At 39.8% G+C, this 19,624-nt stretch overlaps 1 protein-coding gene across 1 annotated transcript in view; it reads left to right on the top strand.

Moving 5' to 3' along the window:
- The window catches only part of EVPL (envoplakin), a 45,279-nt gene that overhangs the window by 13,425 nt on the left and 12,230 nt on the right, over positions 1-19,624 (top strand). The window contains 11 exon segments of the mRNA XM_032211758.1: positions 294-448; positions 601-724; positions 2,581-2,706; positions 4,121-4,159; positions 9,027-9,188; positions 9,946-10,053; positions 13,272-13,367; positions 14,485-14,610; positions 15,906-16,052; positions 17,071-17,225; positions 19,181-19,278. Of these exon segments, the coding sequence (XP_032067649.1) occupies positions 294-448; positions 601-724; positions 2,581-2,706; positions 4,121-4,159; positions 9,027-9,188; positions 9,946-10,053; positions 13,272-13,367; positions 14,485-14,610; positions 15,906-16,052; positions 17,071-17,225; positions 19,181-19,278 (1,336 nt within the window).

Here is a 19,624-nt window from a genome sequence, read left to right as displayed (position 1 = left end):
AACATGGCTTCATTAAAACAACAAATATCTAATTCAGTGTTCAGCCAAAGTTCTTTTTCTTTTAATCTAAGATGTTTATTCAATGTGATAAATTCTATAAACGAATTGTACACTATATGATAAAAGCTGACACGATAAACTATAAGATAAAACTTGCATTTATGGAATTGATATCAGGATCAATAATTACATACTAACAGCCTAAAACATTGCCTTCTAGATTTACAAATGCAACTTCCTCTCTGTCCTCTCTGCTGGGAATGAGGCATATGTATATTATGCTTTTCTTGTAGGATGCTATTAATCGTCACCAGAACAAGCCTTTGGAATTCCAGCAGATAAATGGTAAAAACTTGAAAGACGCGGAGACACTTTTAAAAGACCTTTTTCTAGACGTAGACAAAGTCAAGCATCTGAAACATCCTCAAGCCTTTGAAATTGAAAAAGAGTAAGTAATGATTTATATTCCAGCCCTCTTGAGAAACAGTAAGTGCATGGAGACACACGTACATGACAAACTTCAGATCAAGTTTGGGCAATTCTTCCTTGAAGAAACCCATTTTTTAATGAAGAAATTCCCTTTCTTCTCCCCTCCAAAAGTATCAAGCAGCTCCATATCCGAATGACACATCAATGTGCAGAGTATCGAGAGCTCTATGAAAAATTTACACTTTCTGAAGTTGGTTCCAAAGTGGACTGGGCAAAAATTCTAGAACAAAAACAGGTAAGAGTTGCTGGTATGTGGCATTTCATTTCATCAAGTGCAATTCTTGATCAATAAAATTAATAAGGTTGAACATGAATTCCAGCTTTACTTGGAGATCACAGCAGAAGAACAAATGTTTTTTTTTTTTATCCTTGCAAGGCAAAGATGATACTGGCATAATAAAAATTACCTCAACCAATGCTTATCAGGGCATGCATGGCTTTGACAATGGCACCAATTTGCCCTAGAAATACAGTAACCTTTTATCCAAATTCATGATGAAACCAGGGACTTTGCTTTGTCAGACAAATCTTTAAGGTGGACCAAGTCATACTGTCCAGGTTTACATATTATTGTGGTTAGTTCCATCTTAACTTACTATGTTATATAAACACAGCCAACTGTAGCTTATGAATGAACCACAATTATGCAAACCGGTTTAGCTCAATGGGTAAAACAAGTTGTTCTTGTACTGAAAAACTACTACTAAGCAAAATAAAAATAACCCTGGTTTAATAATCCGTGCCAGACTAGGTGATCAGGAAATATTATCAAGAACATGCAGCTTGGCTGGTAATGCAACCTAGCAACTACCGGTATATTTCAACCCATTTGTCTTACTATCACTGAATTAACTACAGAAATAGGGACTGTGTAATGTTGTTAAATGCAATTTCTCAACAAGCAAAGTTTTTTTTAAAGTACAGTAAGAATATGCTTGTTTTTAATTGCTTTCCTATAGTGAAACCTCCGTATAATAAAATCTAGTAATCATTGAGCAGTAATGCCTGAAACCCAGAGAAATCTCTCAAACCCAGAGAACTTGAGTGTTCAAAGTGCTTTAACAAGCACTAAAATGCCTTTCCATCTTCTCACTTCATAAAGGAGTTGCCTAGAATAGTTACTCTGATCGGGGTACCTAAGTTTAAGATATAAATTGTTAATCTTTAATCAGTCAGTTCTTTGAAAAACTATTTGATTTATGTGTTGTTAAAATGTTTAAAAAATTGAGGGACAGTACTGTCCCCAAGAGTGTCAGTCAACAATTGTATTAATAATAAATTACTTTCATACACAGAATTTAACACAATTATTGGGAGAGGAGTGGAATTCTCCTTTGGTGACTCATAAGTGAGCACAGAAATAATGTGTTATTATTGTTCTTAGGGTCTCTTGGAATGAATTCCCTTTTTCTTCCCAGTGGAACACAAAGTCAAACTTGCTTTCATGGTGTTCCTTTCCTAGGTACTCTAAAAATGTCCAGAAATAAAATGAATATTGATGGTTCTCTTTTCTAATGGCCAGAGTATTTTCTAATTTTTATTCTGCAGATACCTTTCTTCAAATGTACAGTTTTTCAGAGCTCCATATAACATTGTCTCCCATTTGTATTACTATGTTAGTAAATTATCAACATACCTAGATTAAGGCCAGGAGGGTTTGCATGTCACCACGTATTGCTGTTGCCTTGGATATAAACATACTCAACAGCTTTATTTGTGTCAGCTTTCAAGATATCAGATTTTCTTCAATACATGTCTTTCTGCCTGTGTTTTCACACAAATGTAATATCCTCTTTGTATCAAATGTTCTGCAAGGTACGGGTTTATCAATAAGAGAAGCTTTTTGGTGAGACAACTTCAAAACCTTTCAAAATGATCTCATCAGTCTTTGCCTGTGTAACTTCTTCCCATAACCACTTTTCCTGCACCTTTTTCTGGTTTTGAGTTCCACTTGCTAATGTTTCAGGATCATTTGGTTTAAGTGCTAGCAGCGGTCACAAGTATTAGGAACAGCATGAAATAGTTTTTTTCTTGCAGTTGAATAATTCTAAATATATACAGTATGATGACTTACTGGTGGGTTTGTTTCAGAAACAAATCAGTGGAGGGCAATATGGACCTACAATGCCTGAGCTGGAAAAACAAATTGCAGAACACAACATTCTTCAGAAGGAGATAGAAGCATATGGCCTGCAGATCAAAAATCTTCAGAGTCTGGTAAGGCATATGGTCAGTCTCTTCACTGTAGAGATGAATTATAGTAGATGTCTTCCCAATGCTGTGTGGTTGGAGAGTGAAGAATAATTAATCTGATCGTTTTAAATAATATCTAACTTGGAAATCACACACCTTGAAAAATGAACCATTACACATTCACAAGACCTGTTCTTAACTCCCAGTGAATTTTAGTATTCCAGTGGAGGCTTCTAGAATTAATAGTTTGTATGAAATTCCTATTTTTGTGAAATTCACAAGTCTTCATTTGCTATCCTTTAAGGGTAAGTACAGGTACAGTATTTCTCTTGAAAAGTAAACCAGACCATGAATATTATAATATTATATTATTGTACTCTAGGAGGCAGAACTACACTTGAGAAGAAAAATATATGAAAATATCAGAAGTCTAAGACAACAGACTTGGAACTTTATTCTGCATGTAGCGATATGATTATTGTATCCCAGTAATATGATGGGAAAACTGACTATTTATTATAAGCATTTTTGTGTGATTGTGGTTGTATTAACAGTGATGGTGAAGAAGAAAAACACAAAACCAAGTTCTAATGGACCACAAGTTCCATCACCGCTAGCTAACCCAGTAATTGTCCATTTTGAACTATAATCCAACACATATGAGAGCATTGAATTTGTGAAGAGAAAAGAGGCAGACAATCTGATGCCCTTCAGATGTTGTAGCCTACAGCTTTAAAAGTCTTCACCTTTGCTCATGCTCTTTGAAATTCAATTCAAACTCAAACCATCAGCGTTTGAATGGGAATGACTACTTTTTCTTCTTATCTAGCAATTCATTCTGAAGCTGCAAGATAAGAAAAATAGGGAAATTTCAAATGATTAATGTTTTAATGTTGTAAGCTGCTGGGAGTCACTTGTGTGCAAGCTGGACAGCCATATAAATTTGTTTAACAAAATAAATAAATAAAATTTGCAGAACATGGTTGAAAAGGTTTGTATAATGTCAGCATACTGGAAGTCCAGTACTAAAATGTTCCATTATAATTATTGTAATTAAAGGTTCTTCAACAATACCTATACTTCTGCTGTCAGTGAGTTATCAGACAATAACAGTTTACAGACTGAGCCATAATTACCTGTAAAAAATGAAATATCTATTCATAGTACTGGCAAGCAAATCCAGATTTGTTTTTTTTACTTAACAATTCAATTCCTTCAATATTTAAATAGTAAATATTGATTAAAATATTGACTACATTGTGAAGGGGACAGTTTGTTCATGGGAAAAAATTTAAAGCAAAAGATCATATTAAATCCAAATATTATAGTATAAAATTGTAATTTTACATGCAATATGACATATCTTTTTAACATATTATGATAAACCATTAGTATTGTCCCTTTTAAAAATAAAATTGTTCTCATTTGCTCCAAACAGGAAGCTGGAGATTTAAAGATTCAATACAAGGATTTGTTGGTAAGAATTTTATTCATTATTGTAGGCTATAACTTTTTTAAAAATATTATTAAAATGCTAAATCAGATTCATGTAAACTGTGATCAGAAAATCTGGCTATTAAAGATAGGAGTCATTTGGTTTTGAGAGAATGTGACGATGACACCTTCCCAAACTGAGTGCCATGATAGACATACCTATATACAAAATGGCTGCCATAGTGGCTATGACCCTTTACAATACCTAAGGTGACCAGATTTTCAGATTGGTAAAGAGTGACACCTTTGACCGGGGGGGGGAGGGGTTGTGATTTAAAAAAAAAATTCACTTAACAAATGTGGCAAGAAAAATGGTAAAATGGGGCAAAACTTAATAAATTTCTCACTTAACAACATAAATTTTGGGCTCAATTGTGGTCGTGCATTGAGAACTACCTGCACTTATCTTCAGTGTTACTTCATTCTGCTGTAGCATTAAATTTCATATAGAACAAGCTTGTTCTTTCAGAATTGTGGAATTGTTATATAACTGTCTACCTTTAGAAAAGTTTCTCTTGAGTTAAACTCAGCTCCTATAATTTTATTGATGTGTCGTGATTTTCTTAGCAGTAGTATGGAAATTGTCATTGTTGCTTTTGGACAATTTTTAATATTTTCCTATTAAATATACAGTACTGAGATTCCCAGGTGGATTCCCCTCCAATTATTAGCCAGGTTCAACCCTGCTCATCTTTTTGAGAGCAGGCAAAAACAGCCAGGTTACATCCCTACAAATTGAAAGCTCTCTCCCTCCCTCTCTCTCTATCTCTCTCCCCTCCCTTCCTCTCTCTGTCACTCTGTGTGTATGTCTGTGTGTGTCTGTCTGTCTCTCACTCACTCACTCACTTAATCACTCACTCTGTGTGTCTCTCTCTCTGTCTCCCTCCCTCCCTCTCTATCTCAATCTCTCAATCTCTCTCCCCTCCCTTCTTCTGTCACTGACTCACTCACTTAATCACTCACTCTGTGCGTGTGTGTCTCTCTGTGTCTCTGTCTGTCTTTCTGTGTGTCTCTCCCTCCCTCCCAACATGCAGATGGGCTCCGGACCAGGGAAGCCTCTTCCTTCTTTTTAACCAGGTGATCTCCTAAGACTAAGACATAACGAAGAACCTTAATTACAGGCTGAACAAAAGAGCCCATCCAGGAAGACTAGTAACATGAGGGCGATCCCTCATGTTACTCAGACCAGCTGAGCCTCCCTGGACGTCGCAGCAGCAGCAGCCCCAATGCGAAAAACACCGAGATCGGCATTTTTCGCATCGGGGCGTGCTGCAAGAAGAGTGAGTGAGTGAAGACCTTTCTAGCTGGTGCAAATGAGGCGGGCTGCAAGAGGGAGGGAGTCCGGATTGGCACTGAGCAGGGAGCAGATGCCCTGAAAAGGCATTTAGAGGTTGGGGAGGGAGAGGTTAGGTTAAAGAAGGGAAATGGGAAGGAAACCAAGGCTTTAGCCCCAAGTCAGCGGCTGGTCAATCCACGAGGGTACATTCCTGGCGGAGGGAGCTTTGAATTAAGTTCGCTGAAGATGGTGGGCTACTTCCAATGTTTAAAACGCCCAGCCTCAAACTTGACCAGGCGACCACAACCCCACCCCACCCCTCTCTCTCTCGTTCAAGAGTTCTCACCTGCGCCCTCCGGTCTGGCAACCTATCTTGCCCTACCTGGTGAACAGGACGACGCCGTGCTCCAGGGGGCTGTTGCTCACTTTCTGCCAGCTCTCCCGGATCAGCTTCTGATCTGCGCTGGAAAGTCTGTCGCGCTCCATTTTTCTCCCAGAGCGAAGTGCCAAAGGGGAGCAGCAGCGCCGTTTCGGGAGAAAGCTCCGCTCGCCGCTCAAAGGCTCGGGCTGCCCCCGGAGGAACAGGTGGCCAGGATCCGGATCCCCGAGCAAATAATAAACAAATCCACAAGCGGGGCTCGACAGAGCTTTGAAAGCCGCTTTCTCACCCGGAGCTTCCCTTCACATCTCTGGAACGCCTTGGCTCCTTTTTTTTAGGGCGCCCCTCCATTGGGAGGAGGAGGAGAGGCTCCAACTCTGCCCAGAGAAGAAGCCCGAGCGCTCCGGGGAAACGCCATGTTGCTTGAGGCCACGGGAGCCAGTAGGAAGACGGCGGAGGGGCGGGAGCAGGAAAAAAGGCCCGATGGCTCCTCAAAAGCACGGCGGAGGAGGAGGGGGCAGGGCAGGGGTAACGTGGTGCCCAGCTCAGGTGCTCTGAGCAGAGGGGGAGCCGCCCCCTCTGCCAGTGCTGGGCAGCAAAGCTTAACATCTCAGCGCTCAACCATTTCTAGCCAGCGCAAAGGACTTCCCAAGACTTGCTTTGCAGCAATCCAGACTCACTCTTTCCCTCTTGCAGCCCGCCCCATTTGCGCCAGCTAGAAAAGGTCTTCACTCACTCCCTCTTCTTGCAGCACACCCCGATGCGAAAAACACCGAGATCGGCGCACTTGTGGCTGCTGCTGCTGCGACGTCCAGGGAGGCTCAGCTGGTCTGAGTAGGCAGGGCAGGGGTAACGCGGTGCCCAGCTCAGGTGCTCCGAGCAGAGGGGGAGCCGCCCCCTCTGCCAGGGCTGGGCAGCAAAGCTTAACATCTCAGCGCTGAGATGTTAAGCTTTGCTGCCCAGTGCTGGCAGAGGGGGCGGCTCCCCCTCTGCTCGGAGCACCTGAGCTGGGCACCGCGTTACCCCTGCCCTGCCCCCTCCTCCGCTGCCGTGCTTTTGAGGAGCCATCGGGCCTTTTTTCCTGCTCCTGCCCCTCTGCCGCCTTCCTACTGGCTCCCATGGCCTCAAGGCTCCTCAAAAGCATGGCGGGAGGTTTGCCGGCTTCACCTCAGCTGCAGCGCCAGGCCGCAAATCCGGTGGTGCTGTTAGAGGAGGAGGAGGCAGCAGCAGTTAGTCCGGTGGTGGCGGGGGCTTACCGTCAGTCCAGTCGCCCCGTGCTCATCAAAACAAATCACTGCGGCTGCGCGGGAGTTGAAAAGTGCGGTGCGGTGTTTTCTTGCCTTAGAGGGAACAGTGGTCCCGCGGGGGAGTCTCCGGCTGCTGCGCTCGCCTTGCCTGCCGGCCCCTGAAGTGTGCGAGGGATGCTTTGGGAAAAGGCTCCGCTTCCAGACCCCGCCGAGGGCCACACACACAGGTGGCTCTTTTCGGAGAGGCGGAGGCTTTCCCATGGCTTGTCCAGGTGGAAGTGGGGCTGGAAAGGCGAGCCGCTCCCCCACCCATCCGCCCGCTCACTTGCTACACTACCCCGCCCATGCGAGCGGCAGCGGATGGGTGGGGGAGCGAGCGATCAAAGAAGGCACCAAAATTAAAGCGGGCTCTTTTGACAACGGCCCATGACACAGGAAAAATTATGAAGAAGCGTGCTTGTCCCACCAAATGCGGGACGTCTGGTCACCTTAACAATACCCCCATTTAATGGAATATGAATTAAACTCATAGGTGCCCTCTTCTATTTCATTGGGACTTTAATCCAAAGAATTTCCTGCAAACAAATATGATATGAGAGGCTGGGATTGTGCTTTGCTGTTTCCAGCTTTTTCTTTAATTTTGTACAATTGGGATAGGAGAGAAGATTTGGGGGACACTAACAGAAGTACCTAGAAGCATATTGGTGTTGTGTTATAATGGCATATTGGTGTTGTGTAAGGTGCTTTGGCGAATAGCTTGACTCCCTCTTCTTTGTCGCAGCCCCTGAGATATTGGAACACTGCTATCTTGTCTCCCCTAGTCCTTAATGAAAAGAAGGACTAAGGGAGACATGATAGCAGTATTCCAATATCTCAGGGGCTGCCACAAAGAAGAGAGAGTCAAGCTATTTTCCAAAGCACTTGAGGATTGATCAAGAAGCAATGGGTGGAAACTAATCAAGGAGAGAATCAACTTAGAACTAAGGAGAAATTTCCTGACAGAACAATAATCAATGGAACAACTTGCCTCCAGAAGTTGTGAATGCTCCAACACTGGAAGTCTTTAAGAAGATGTTGGATAACCATTTGTCTGAAGTGCTGTGGGGTTTCCTGCCTAAGAAGGGGGTTGGACTAGAAGACATCCAAGGTCTCTTCCACTCTGTTATTCTATTCTATTCTATTCTATTCTGTTCTGTTCTGTTCTGTTCTGTTCTGTTCTATTCTATTCTATTCTATTCTATTCTATTCTATTCTATACAATATTGCCCACTTCTGATTTGAGGACTCTTTACAAGAACAAAAGCTAAATAAGACTATCAACACTGTTGAGTGTTTTCCTTCCCTACACATACGACTCAACGTTTTGGGGTTTCATCCATTCAAACCATAGACATGACTTACTGGGAACAGGCCAACCATACTCTCCTGCCCCCACCAAGCAGTCAGCTTCTGCAGAAGATGATGAGGTAGCTCAAGCATGATGCTGGAGAGAGTTGTTGGACTAGAAGTATAAGAGATCCTGAGAGAGAATTGTAAGAGCCAGCATGGTGCAGTGCGGGCACAATGTTGGACAAGGAATAGGGAGACTCACTGAGTCTCAGCTATAGAAGCAGGTGGTTGTGTGGAAAATAAGAGGAAGAAGTATTATGTTTGCCATCTTTAGCTTCTGCTTGAAAAGCAGGATAGAAACCTAATTAAATATTAACAACTCAATGGCAACTGTTCTAGCATTCTCAATAAGGATGTTCTGACATTAAATTAGATGGGAATTATAAAAACCTTCAGCACCCTTTCCCAATTTTATTGGACTACCCATTCCTGGAAACCATTACAACCAAGGGTTGTAATGCTTGAGAATGCTAGGACTTGTCATTACAATATTTGGTTCTTGACAACTGGACAACAATTAAATGAAATAACAATAATTTTTGCACCCTCAATCTGACAGAAAGCCTCTATCTGGCGAGGCCAGAGTTTGAATAGCCTCTACACCCACCTCCAAGGCTGCATGAAAGAGCTGGCGTATCTCTCAGAGCAACAGCAGAAGATCTTGAAGCAGGACTGGAGTGATCAAATGATTGAGCCCCAGTCAGTCCGGCGTGAGTATGAGGTAAATGAAAAGTTGGATGTCAAACTATATCTGTAGGTGTGGGAATTCTTGATTCATGAGGTTCCCCATGTCACATCTCTGCCCATATACAGTACTACATACACTTTTGTAGGAAAACCCAGGCAAAAATCTCCTCCAGCCATACTGATTTCAACAAAATCTACTCATTGTTAAATGTAGAGGTCAATGTCCATTCTTTCAGGGTCCATTCAAACTTGTGATGGTGTTGAATAAGTGATGCTTGTAGCTCCAGCTGTTGCAATGCCCCCCGCATTCACATGATTGCAATCCAGGTGTTCAACAAGTGGCCCAGATTTCTGACTGTTGCAACATCATCAGTCACGTGTTTGTGATTTGCAATGTTCTGGGCCAGTTTCCTATACGCAAAGTCAACGAAGAATCTGGCAGAAAGTTGGAAGTCATGGTCATGTAAAGTCCTTGTTTAACAACTTGTGATGATTCACTGCTCAGTGGTAACCAGGAATGGCCATCACTGCCATCACTGGGCAGTGTCATCCTTTGACATCATGCTTTTTAACCGCATTGCTTAGTGATTGAAATTCCTATCCCAATTGCCACCATGAAGACTTGCATTTTGTAAATAACCTAATAGTGCTCTTGCAGGGTTTTGGTGGCTTCCAAAGAAGTAAATTGCCTTTTCCCACTAGTCTATTTGTGGCATATGTATCATTTACATCATTCAGCTCATTCATTGTGGCCACTTATACTGTATTGACTCTTTCTTCCTTCTCTTCAGGAGTTCAGAAACAATGAGCTTCTTAACCAGGAAGAGTATGTGAATATGCTTCAGGATGATGGAGAACGGATGATTGAACTGAAGCATCCAGCAGTGACCCCAATTCAGGTAAATATCAAATTTCGGACATCAAAAGGACCAGACTCTTTTCATTAGTTTGATTATCTGAAGAATATTTGCCCTATTCTTCTAAGGAACTAACAAAGGTTTTTTGAAAAAAAAAAGAAAGAAAAACAAGAACAAAGGTAAGTTCCTGTCTTCAGACTAACAAAATTAGATTGGAGCCAAAACTTAATAGCAAAAGGAAAACAAATGTTGCCACCTGTTCTTAATTTCAAACATCTCCCAATGAGCAATTGGTTTAGGAAAAGATCAAAGGCAAAGAGGAGCCACAAATTACTGGCCTCTCAACAGAGCCAATGATAGGGACTTTCCTCTTTTTCTCTCACCTGGCCCTGAGGGAATGGGTGCTGCCTGGCATCAGAGAAAAAGATGCCTCTGAACGAGGGTATAATTAGGGGATTTCACTGTTTATGAGACATCCAAATAATTTTTCCATCCTTTTTGTGAACCTCCTGGCTTTTTCATTAGTAGTTCCATTGTTATTCTTTTCAGACAAATTTTGTCAAGTAGGAAAAAATGGAGTAGCTGAATAACTTTCTTTTACTAATAGTCGAGAATCCATTTGTCTGGAAGACAGGATGTTCCCCTATTGCCTCTGTACATTCAGTATAGAAACTGAAGCTTGAAAAGATCTTAGGTATTTCAGCAAGGCAATGATATGAAAAAAATCTTCCAAATCAAACAATTTTCAGAAAGGAAGATAAAGGATTTTGGAGTGGCCTCTTCTAACTCCAGATTTGAATGTCATTGAAAATCTATGGGGAGATATCAAATATATATTACATGCAAGAAGAACCAAAAATATTTCTGAGCTGGAAAAGGTAGGTCTACAAGGAAATACATAGAAGAAACCAGGATAACTGGCAGGAACACTTGCCATGATACAAAACATTAATTTAGCTCCATATAGGAGTGGCTTCACCCTCTGTTCATTTAGGAACTGAAACCTACAATTTGACCAGAGGTGTCTAAATGTTATCTGCAATTGTCTCTAATGCTGAAGTATTAACGAATGCACAGGTAACTATAGAGCTTCCAGAAACACCTGTTAAATATTTTGGCATATCGGAGACAATTTAGGAATGCCTTAAATCAGGGGTGTCAAACTCATGACGACACGTCATCATGTGATGTATCACAACTTTCCCTCCTTTGCTAAAATGTGGGTGGGCATGGCCAGTGCATGACGGGCTGTGAGTTTGAAACCCCTGCCTTAAATGTTCGTACAGAAAAGGGTTTAGCAAACATAAAACTTCTCTCTAGAATTAAATTAAGAAATTTAAGAAATGCTTAATTATAGGAGTCACTTTTAAAATTGAATGTCTCAATACATTTCTAGATTGAAACATTATCCTCATTGAAGATTTGCTTTCAGAAAACTAGAAAGGCGAGTTAAGTAATTAAATGTCCAAATAACAATATTCCAACTTGATTAGACAATAAATCAGAGGTGGTATTCAGGAGGTTCTGACCAGTCCTGGAGAACTGGTAGCAGAAATTTTGAGTAGTTCAGAGAATCAGTAAATACCACCTCTGACTGGTCCCGCCCCCATCTTTTCTCTGCCTCCCAAGTCGCATCTGATCAGAAGGAAATGGGGATTTTGCAGTAACCTTCCCCTGGAATGGGGAGGGAATGGAGATTTTACAGTGTCCTTCCCCTGCCATGCCCACCAAGCTATGCCACATCCACTAAGCCACGCCCACAGAACTGTTAGTAAAAAAAAAAAAATTGAATCCCACCACTGTAATAAATGAATGAATTTGCCTAAAATCTATATTAGTTTACATTAATATCTATTTATTGTAGCAGCCATTGGTATACACTATATATCAGATAATGTGATATAACATATTTTCCCTGAATACCTGTGGACTGTAGGCCTGATTTACAATTAATACAACTACGACTGATGAAATTGAAAGTACATACTATCTCATGTAGAAATAAGGTTAAAGGCACACTTTATTAATGACACAGTACACTGTTGAACAAGTCAGGAATAATAATTTTAAAATAATCGTCTTTACAGTATTCATAGTTCCAAGTATACAAATTAATGCAAATTCAGATTCAAATAGATTATTTGTACAATATTTCCTGTTAGTGGAAAACTAAGCTATAATTAGCAGAATAGGTGCAGTATTGGTATTAAACTGATCAAAACTTACCATAATATGAAGAGAACAAATGCAAAAAAAAATTGATTAAGTCTTATCACTGTAATTACAAGTGAGCATTGAGATTTGTTACGATGGGCTCCCCTTACTTTTATTTTTATTCATTTATTTATGAACTGCCTTTATAATTTTTACAAATAACTCAAGGCAACAAAAATATTCATCACACCTTCCTTCCCCATTAACAACCCTGTGAGTTGGTCTGAGGGTTACTGTCCCAAGGTCACCTAGTTGGCTTTCATGGCTAAAGCAGGACTAGAACTCACAGTCTCCTGTTTCTAGCCTGGTGCCTTAACCACTAGACTGAATATTGTTCCAAATAAGCAATCTGTGCTTCAAGGGGCAAACTATGCTTAAGAAAATAAGATTTCACAGCAATTTTAACTATCTCAGTAAAACAGGAAATCTCATAAGAATTTTTGAAAGTATATTGTGTAAACAGAGTCTTGGAAAATACCATACTTTTGACTGCTGTGCAATTTATGGCCCAAGAGCTTTGCTGATTCTCTATGCATGTCACCATCTATCCAGAAGAAAATGTTTCTATCGATACCCAAGAGTCAGAGGTGGGTTGCTCCCAGTTCGCCCCGCATCAGGTGAACTGGTATTGGAGGCACTGGGAGGTTCCGTCCACCTGCCTGGGCGCTTCTGCGCATGTGCAGAAGTGTTGTGCAAGCAAGCAAGCGCACAAGGAAACTGGTAGTAAAAAAAAATTGGAAACCCACCACTGCCAAGGGTATATTCTGTGCAGACAACAAAATGAAGTGTGCTCCAAGATAGATACTTTGAATATTGCCTTGATATTTCATTGTATTTAAGTACAATAAAGATTATACAATATAGCCAAATTTGAGATGAAATTTGATAGATTTATTTTATATTTGATCAGCCATGGTAATCTGTTGCTGTTAGTCTTTGGAGAAGAAATTAAATTAAAAAGCAACAGATGTGAGCATTATGCTTATTTATTTATCTGTCTGTCTGTTCTATCTATCCATCTATCTGTTTATCATTTATTACTGCAGGCCCATCAGGAAGCCCTGAAGAATGAATGGCAAAATTTTCTCAACTTGTGTATTTGTCAGGAGCACCATCTAAAGAGCATAGAGAATTATAGAAAGGTAAATGGACTTGATGCAAAAGAAGAAAATAGAACGTAGCTTATTTTTTGATTTGTCAATCTTTTCTCAAATCCAGTGTCCAGAAATGAACACAGTATTCTATATATGGTCTGACTCTGACTAATACAATAGAGAGGAGTATTATAACCTCTCTTGAGCTTGACGTGTTCATTATTTTGAATTTTCTTTTTTACAGCTGAATCACACTGCTGAGTCATGTTCAGCTTGTGATCCACCCAGATACCCAGATTATTTTTGTATCAATTACTGCCCAATGTGGTATCCTCCATCATATAATGCTATTGTTTCCGCCCAAAAGGAGGTCATGTTGAAATTCACCCTTTTCTGTTTTCTACTTACTACTCAAGCTTGTCAAGATCCTCATAAATATCAATATTTTCCTATAATATATTTGCTATTTCTTCTTTGTGTCATCTGCAAATATTGTCATGTTTTCAAACCACTTATTTATGTCATTTATAAATGTACTGAAAAGTCTGGGACAGAACTCTGCAATATGCTACTTAGTAGAGCCGCTGATGTTTGCTCAGTCGGTACTACTGTTCCAAGCCACTTTTTGTATAATGCCAACATTTTGCATCAGATCTGGCAGGAAACTTTGTGAAGGGTTTGCTGAAGAAGTCACCATACACTTTCCATCATTTCCCCCTGGTCATCTAAAGTAATCGCCCCAGATAACCTCTCCAGAAGAGCATGCCAAAGAATGGTACTGAGATGTCCCGATAAAAAAAATCAAAATGTTTCACTCTTCCTTTTTTCTTTCTCAATTCATCCCAGTTTAAATTCTAAACTCCAATTGACTTGTGTTTGTGTAACTCATTTAAAACCAAAATGAACTTATATAGAAAATAACAAACATGCAACATTGGATTCTTGGAATTGCTAGGATTGATTTAATGGTATAAATATCAGACATCTAGTTACACAATGTAAGTAAAATTAGATAATTTCAGCAGGGATCTGATATCCTGGAGATGATTGGTTTGCTATAATGAGACAAAATGTCCCTATCCCTGCAAGATGAACCAGTCTTCATGACTAAAGAAGTATTTCTTGATCAATCTGTTTTTCTGTATTTTTTCTTCTCTCTTTATAGTTCTATGATGATGTTGATGATATGAAGCTCTTTTTAAGTAAGCTGAACAATGATCTTAATAACAAATACAGCAAGTTCAATAAAGACAATCCGGGAGTAGTGTCTAACTTAATGTGCCATCTGGAGGTGAGAACCCAAGGGAAAACTGAAAGATATCAAGCTCTCGTCTTAATAACCTAAAATAAATAATGATTTTGCTAAACTACTATGGTGACCAAACTTGTTTATTATTTATGGCTTCATCTAAGTTCAGCTAAGTGCAACTCTGCAGGACCAAGAATTATTAACAAAACAGACCCAAAGGTGGCAGCAAGAAAAACTGTACCCTGTTGAGTTGTTACAGCTGGATTTGCAACCCAAAGTAATAAGTTAAGCATGAGCCAGCAATGTGCTATTGCTGCTAAAAAGGCAATTGAAATAGAATAGAAATAGAAATAATAGAAATAGAAATAACAATAGAAATAGAAACAGAAACAGAAATAGAAATAGAGCTGGAAGAGACATTGGAGGTCTTCTAGTCCAGCCCCCTGCCCAGGCAGGAGAACCTATACCATTTCAGATAAGTGACTGTCCAGTCTCGTATGGAATGGAATGGAAGAGCACTTTCACTTGAACTGGTTTGCCCAATGCTAACCACTCTACTGTGATACAAAATTATACATAAAGTATGATAGGCCCTCCGTGTCTTCACAACCACGTATAAGATAGAAATAGGAATAGTATGTATCTCCCATGCATTCTTTTGAATATGGAAATATGCTTTAAGTAATTAACCCATACATATTCTCAACATCAGGATTGGTCCTTTTATTGCTTCAACATATACCAAAGATAATATAACTGGTGTTTCACCAAACCAAACTCGTATTCACTGGCCATTAAGTCAGCCCTTCATAGAACATGAACTGAAAGTGCTGAAGGGATCTTGGGGGTCTTCTAGTCCAATCTCCTGCTCAAGACTTGCAGAATAAATGGCATGCTCTGTAAAAGTGTTTCCCCCCACCCACCCTATATATAAACTACGGCTGTTGAATTATCTTCCATGGCTAAACCTCACAGCAGGGATTTTTCATGGTGGCAGTCATCTTTTGATTTTTTTAAAAAAGTATTTTCCCATTACTGGAGAAATAGCAATAGCAATAGACTTATATACCGCTTCATAGGGCTTTCAGCCCTCTCTAAGCAGTTTACATAGTCAGCATATCGGCTCCCACAGTCTGGGTCCTTATTTCACCCACCTCGGAAGGATGGAAGGCTGAGTCAACCTTGAGCCGGTGAGATTTGAACCGCTGAACTGCAGATAACAGTCAGCTGAAGTGACCTGCAGTACTGCACCCTAACCACTGCGCCACCTCGGCTAGCTGTATAATTTTTCTCAAATACATACCAGCTCTAATTCTCCACTCTTCTTTCTTTTTTAGAATGATGAGAAGACTGTGAAACAAGCGGAAAAGTCCATAGCAGAACTAAAACGAAGGAGTAAAGAGATTAGTCCTTTGAAACTGCGAAGAATCCAGTGTTCCCAACCAATTATAATAGATGCCATTTGTGATTGGGATTTGGGTGAGGTATGGAGCATTTCATAATGGGTGATAGAAATTGTTCCATCTGCAATTCTGCTTTGCTAATATGTATCTCACTGTGTTTTTAAATTCTTATTATGTCACTTCGGTGGTGGTGCTTCTCAAGAACAGAAGGGGAAGGAGTTGTGAAGTACTCTAAAAAGGATACAGTATGGTGTGAAATCACAGCATAATGACCTGTCCCTCTGCAAAATATTTATCTCTAATACAGTAATGTCATTCATTTTATATTTTCCATACACTGGTAAAGTTATCCAATGGGTTACAAAACCAACCCTGTGATTTTCTTGTAGTGTGTGTGTGTTTTGTAGAACAAACGCTTAAATCCTCATTAGCTAATTAATCTCAGGTTTGTTATATAGAAGAACATGGAAACTTGGAAGACCTTAGAACAGGGCTGTCAAACTCGCGGCCCGCAGGCCAGATGTGTCACACGCTGGCCACACCCACACCCACACCTGGTTTAGCGAAAGAGGAAAAAGCCACGATACATCACTTGGTGCTGCCGTGATGACCCAAGTTTGCACCCCTGCCATAGAACTTTGATTTCTTGCACTGAGATAGACTCCTCTAGGTCAGGGGTCCCTAGGCCCTGGCTGTCCGTGGATGGGTGCATGCTAGAAACTGGGCCACACAAACAAGCAAAGACCAATCCACAGGATGCAGGCAGCATGCAAAATCACACCCCATCCAGTCTGTCGAAAAACCTCTCTCCATAGAATCAGTCCCTGTGTCCAAAAGGTTCGGGACCACTGCTCTAGATCCTGAAATATCTCATAATATAACAATACAGTTATACAGTAGTATTCTACAACAGCAAACAGGTATGAAAGCACAAAATACTTGTCTTCTAAGAACACATAAACAGCACACGCACACAGACACACCATTCCTGTGGTCAAGAGAACAATGCTCTGAAAAAAGTTGCATTTGTACTGCTGCAAAAGTTGAAATCCATCACACACCAAAATCCTCCCCCCACCCGCTACCTTCGTTCTTCTAGGTCCAGCTTGAAAGAGGTGAAAAGTATACTTTGAAGAATAATAACAACCAGGAAAACTGGGAGGTGCAGAATGCCAAAGAAGAGAGTAAGATAGCACCTGCTGTTTGTTTCTCCATTCCGCCTCCAGACTTAGAGGCCATAGACAGAGTTAATAGGTTAGTATAAACCTCCTTTGCTTTTTTCCCTGCAAATATATAGCTAGTATTGCTGTTATTATTATAATGCCATCTTTCAGGATAATCTTCCAATGCTTTTTATGAGCCATATAAAGAAGCTTCTTTCCTGCATCTTTTTTCTGCTCACTCTAATTAAAAAAATAAAAAAAATAAAAGATATCCAACAGAACCAAACACTGCTGGTGAATGCAGATATTAAATCTTCATTTGGGATTTTACCTTGGATATAGGATGGAAGAATGGGATTAAAACAAAAACAAAAATGGGAGATGGAAGTGAATATTCCGTGATGGGAATATTCCCATCACAGCATTTTGTTTAACTCAGTAATAATATGCATCTTGAAATATAACCTCGGGCATTTTGCATGTGTATATTTTTTTTAATTTAAAAAACCCTGTATTTTTCTCTCTTCTGTTTTCTAAGCACACAACTATAAAAATATTCAAGTAGCAATTAGTTGCTGATGGTAAAAAAGGTAGAGAAGAAAGTGAAGGGTATATATATATAAAATGTCTAGGTTGCTTTTACTATTTCCTTTTGAAAATTCACTTCAATTATTCCTTTTTCCATTAATCGTTTCATGTCTAATGTTAGGTGGCATGTCAGAAGGCAAAAAAAAGATAGTATCATAATACTAGATAATAAAGCTAAGCATTGTAAAACTGACTACTGTAGTAAGGATTAAGATGAGATGGGTGCATAAACTTCTGTCCAATCATCTTGATAGTGCACAATTTAGCAAACACAGAAGGAAGAGGAGGCATCTCAATCTCTGCTTCCTCCCATCCTGTCAAAGGATTAATAGTCAATAAAGTATGGCTACCAAGGCAGATAATCTGGCAGGCTCTGACCTCTATACCTGCAACCATTCCCACCAGTCAACCCTGCAATATTCCCTGGAATCGGGAATTTGATATACTTTACTCAAAAACAGATGGAAATCATAATCTCCCCAAAAGACCCTGAGGAATAAAAGCAGCTAGGTGGCAAAAAAAAAAACACCACAATATAGGTAGTTCTTAAGTTATAATCATTCATTTAATGACTGTTCAAGATTACTATATACTCCCAAAGGTATTTTTTTTCAAGAGGCAACTGGACTTTTTGGTTTTTATTTGAAGACATTTCGCTTCTCATCCAAGAAGCACCTTTGGGACAACCGTGACCTGGGTAACTGAGAATCTTGGTTGGTTGGTTGATTTATTGCAACACACTGGTAGGGGTGGGTGGGGAGTAATTTGCAATCAACCCTTGCATTTACAACTGTTGCAGCATTCTCAGGGTTTCATGGTCAAAATTCAGGCACTTGGCAACTGGCATGTATTTATGACTGTTGCAGTATCCTAGGGTCCTATGATTGCCGTTTACAACTTTCCTAAGGGGTTTTCAAGAAACAAAGTCAGCAAGGGAAACCAGATTCTCTTACTTACTGCAGTGATTTGCTTAATGGCCACAGCAACAAAGGTCATAAAGCCCCATGGCTTAGCAATGGAGGTTCCAATCCCAAATGTGGTTGCAAGTCGAGGACTACCTGTACTGAGTAAAAGTAATGTCACAAGGACACGATAAAGGGTATTGTGCACTTTATGCTCACATTAAAATAAGCGCTAGTGTAATTTGGCAAAGTAAGCAAAAATATTGTTGGTTTATAAATGCTTCTGGAATCATATGGGAAGAATATATAAAAAAGCATTTGTTACAATGTTCATCAACATATAAATAGCCTGTGTCATAAATAGTATGCTCAGATGTTGTACTTCCAATTATGGATCTAATTCATATACTTCATTCATGGGATGAAAATAGATTCAGTTAATTCTAAATTAATCTATAATTAGATTGTGTAGTTTTTCTAGCAAGTATCTACTATACATAAGTACTGTAGGAATTCTCTGTGCTATGTACACTCTTGCTCCCTTTGTTGTGCTTAGGCTAGAAGGTGAGCTGAACACAATAAAACAGAAGAGAGCTTCCATCCAGACCACCCTAAGAAGCAGCAACAAGGAATCAGTGAAACCCAGCCATCAAGGTCAGTATCAGAACTGGTTTTTGATAGGAATATATCATTGTGTAATAAGAATGCTAAAGTACTCGGGTGTTGCCCCAAAGACTTCAACCTGTGACTGCAACCTTCAGCCCTAAAGATTTTAAGACCGTGTGATGATATGCTTCTTATAAGGTCACTACTGGAGCCAAAATTCAGAATCTCAGACCTCTCATGGAAGGAATATTTTTTAAACTGGAGGTGAACATAAGAGAGTTTAGACACAGCAGTTATTTAGTTTACTTTATTGTCATTGCACCTCATACAACAAAATTAAATGCCATCTTCAGTGTACATCATACATAAGAAAACTATAAAAATAAAACAAAAA

Source organism: Thamnophis elegans, chromosome 2 (assembly GCF_009769535.1).
Source record: "Thamnophis elegans isolate rThaEle1 chromosome 2, rThaEle1.pri, whole genome shotgun sequence".
Taxonomy (NCBI): Eukaryota; Metazoa; Chordata; class Lepidosauria; order Squamata; family Colubridae; genus Thamnophis; species Thamnophis elegans.
Note: the sequence above shows the minus strand (reverse complement) of the source record. Positions and strands in the feature narration are given on the sequence as shown.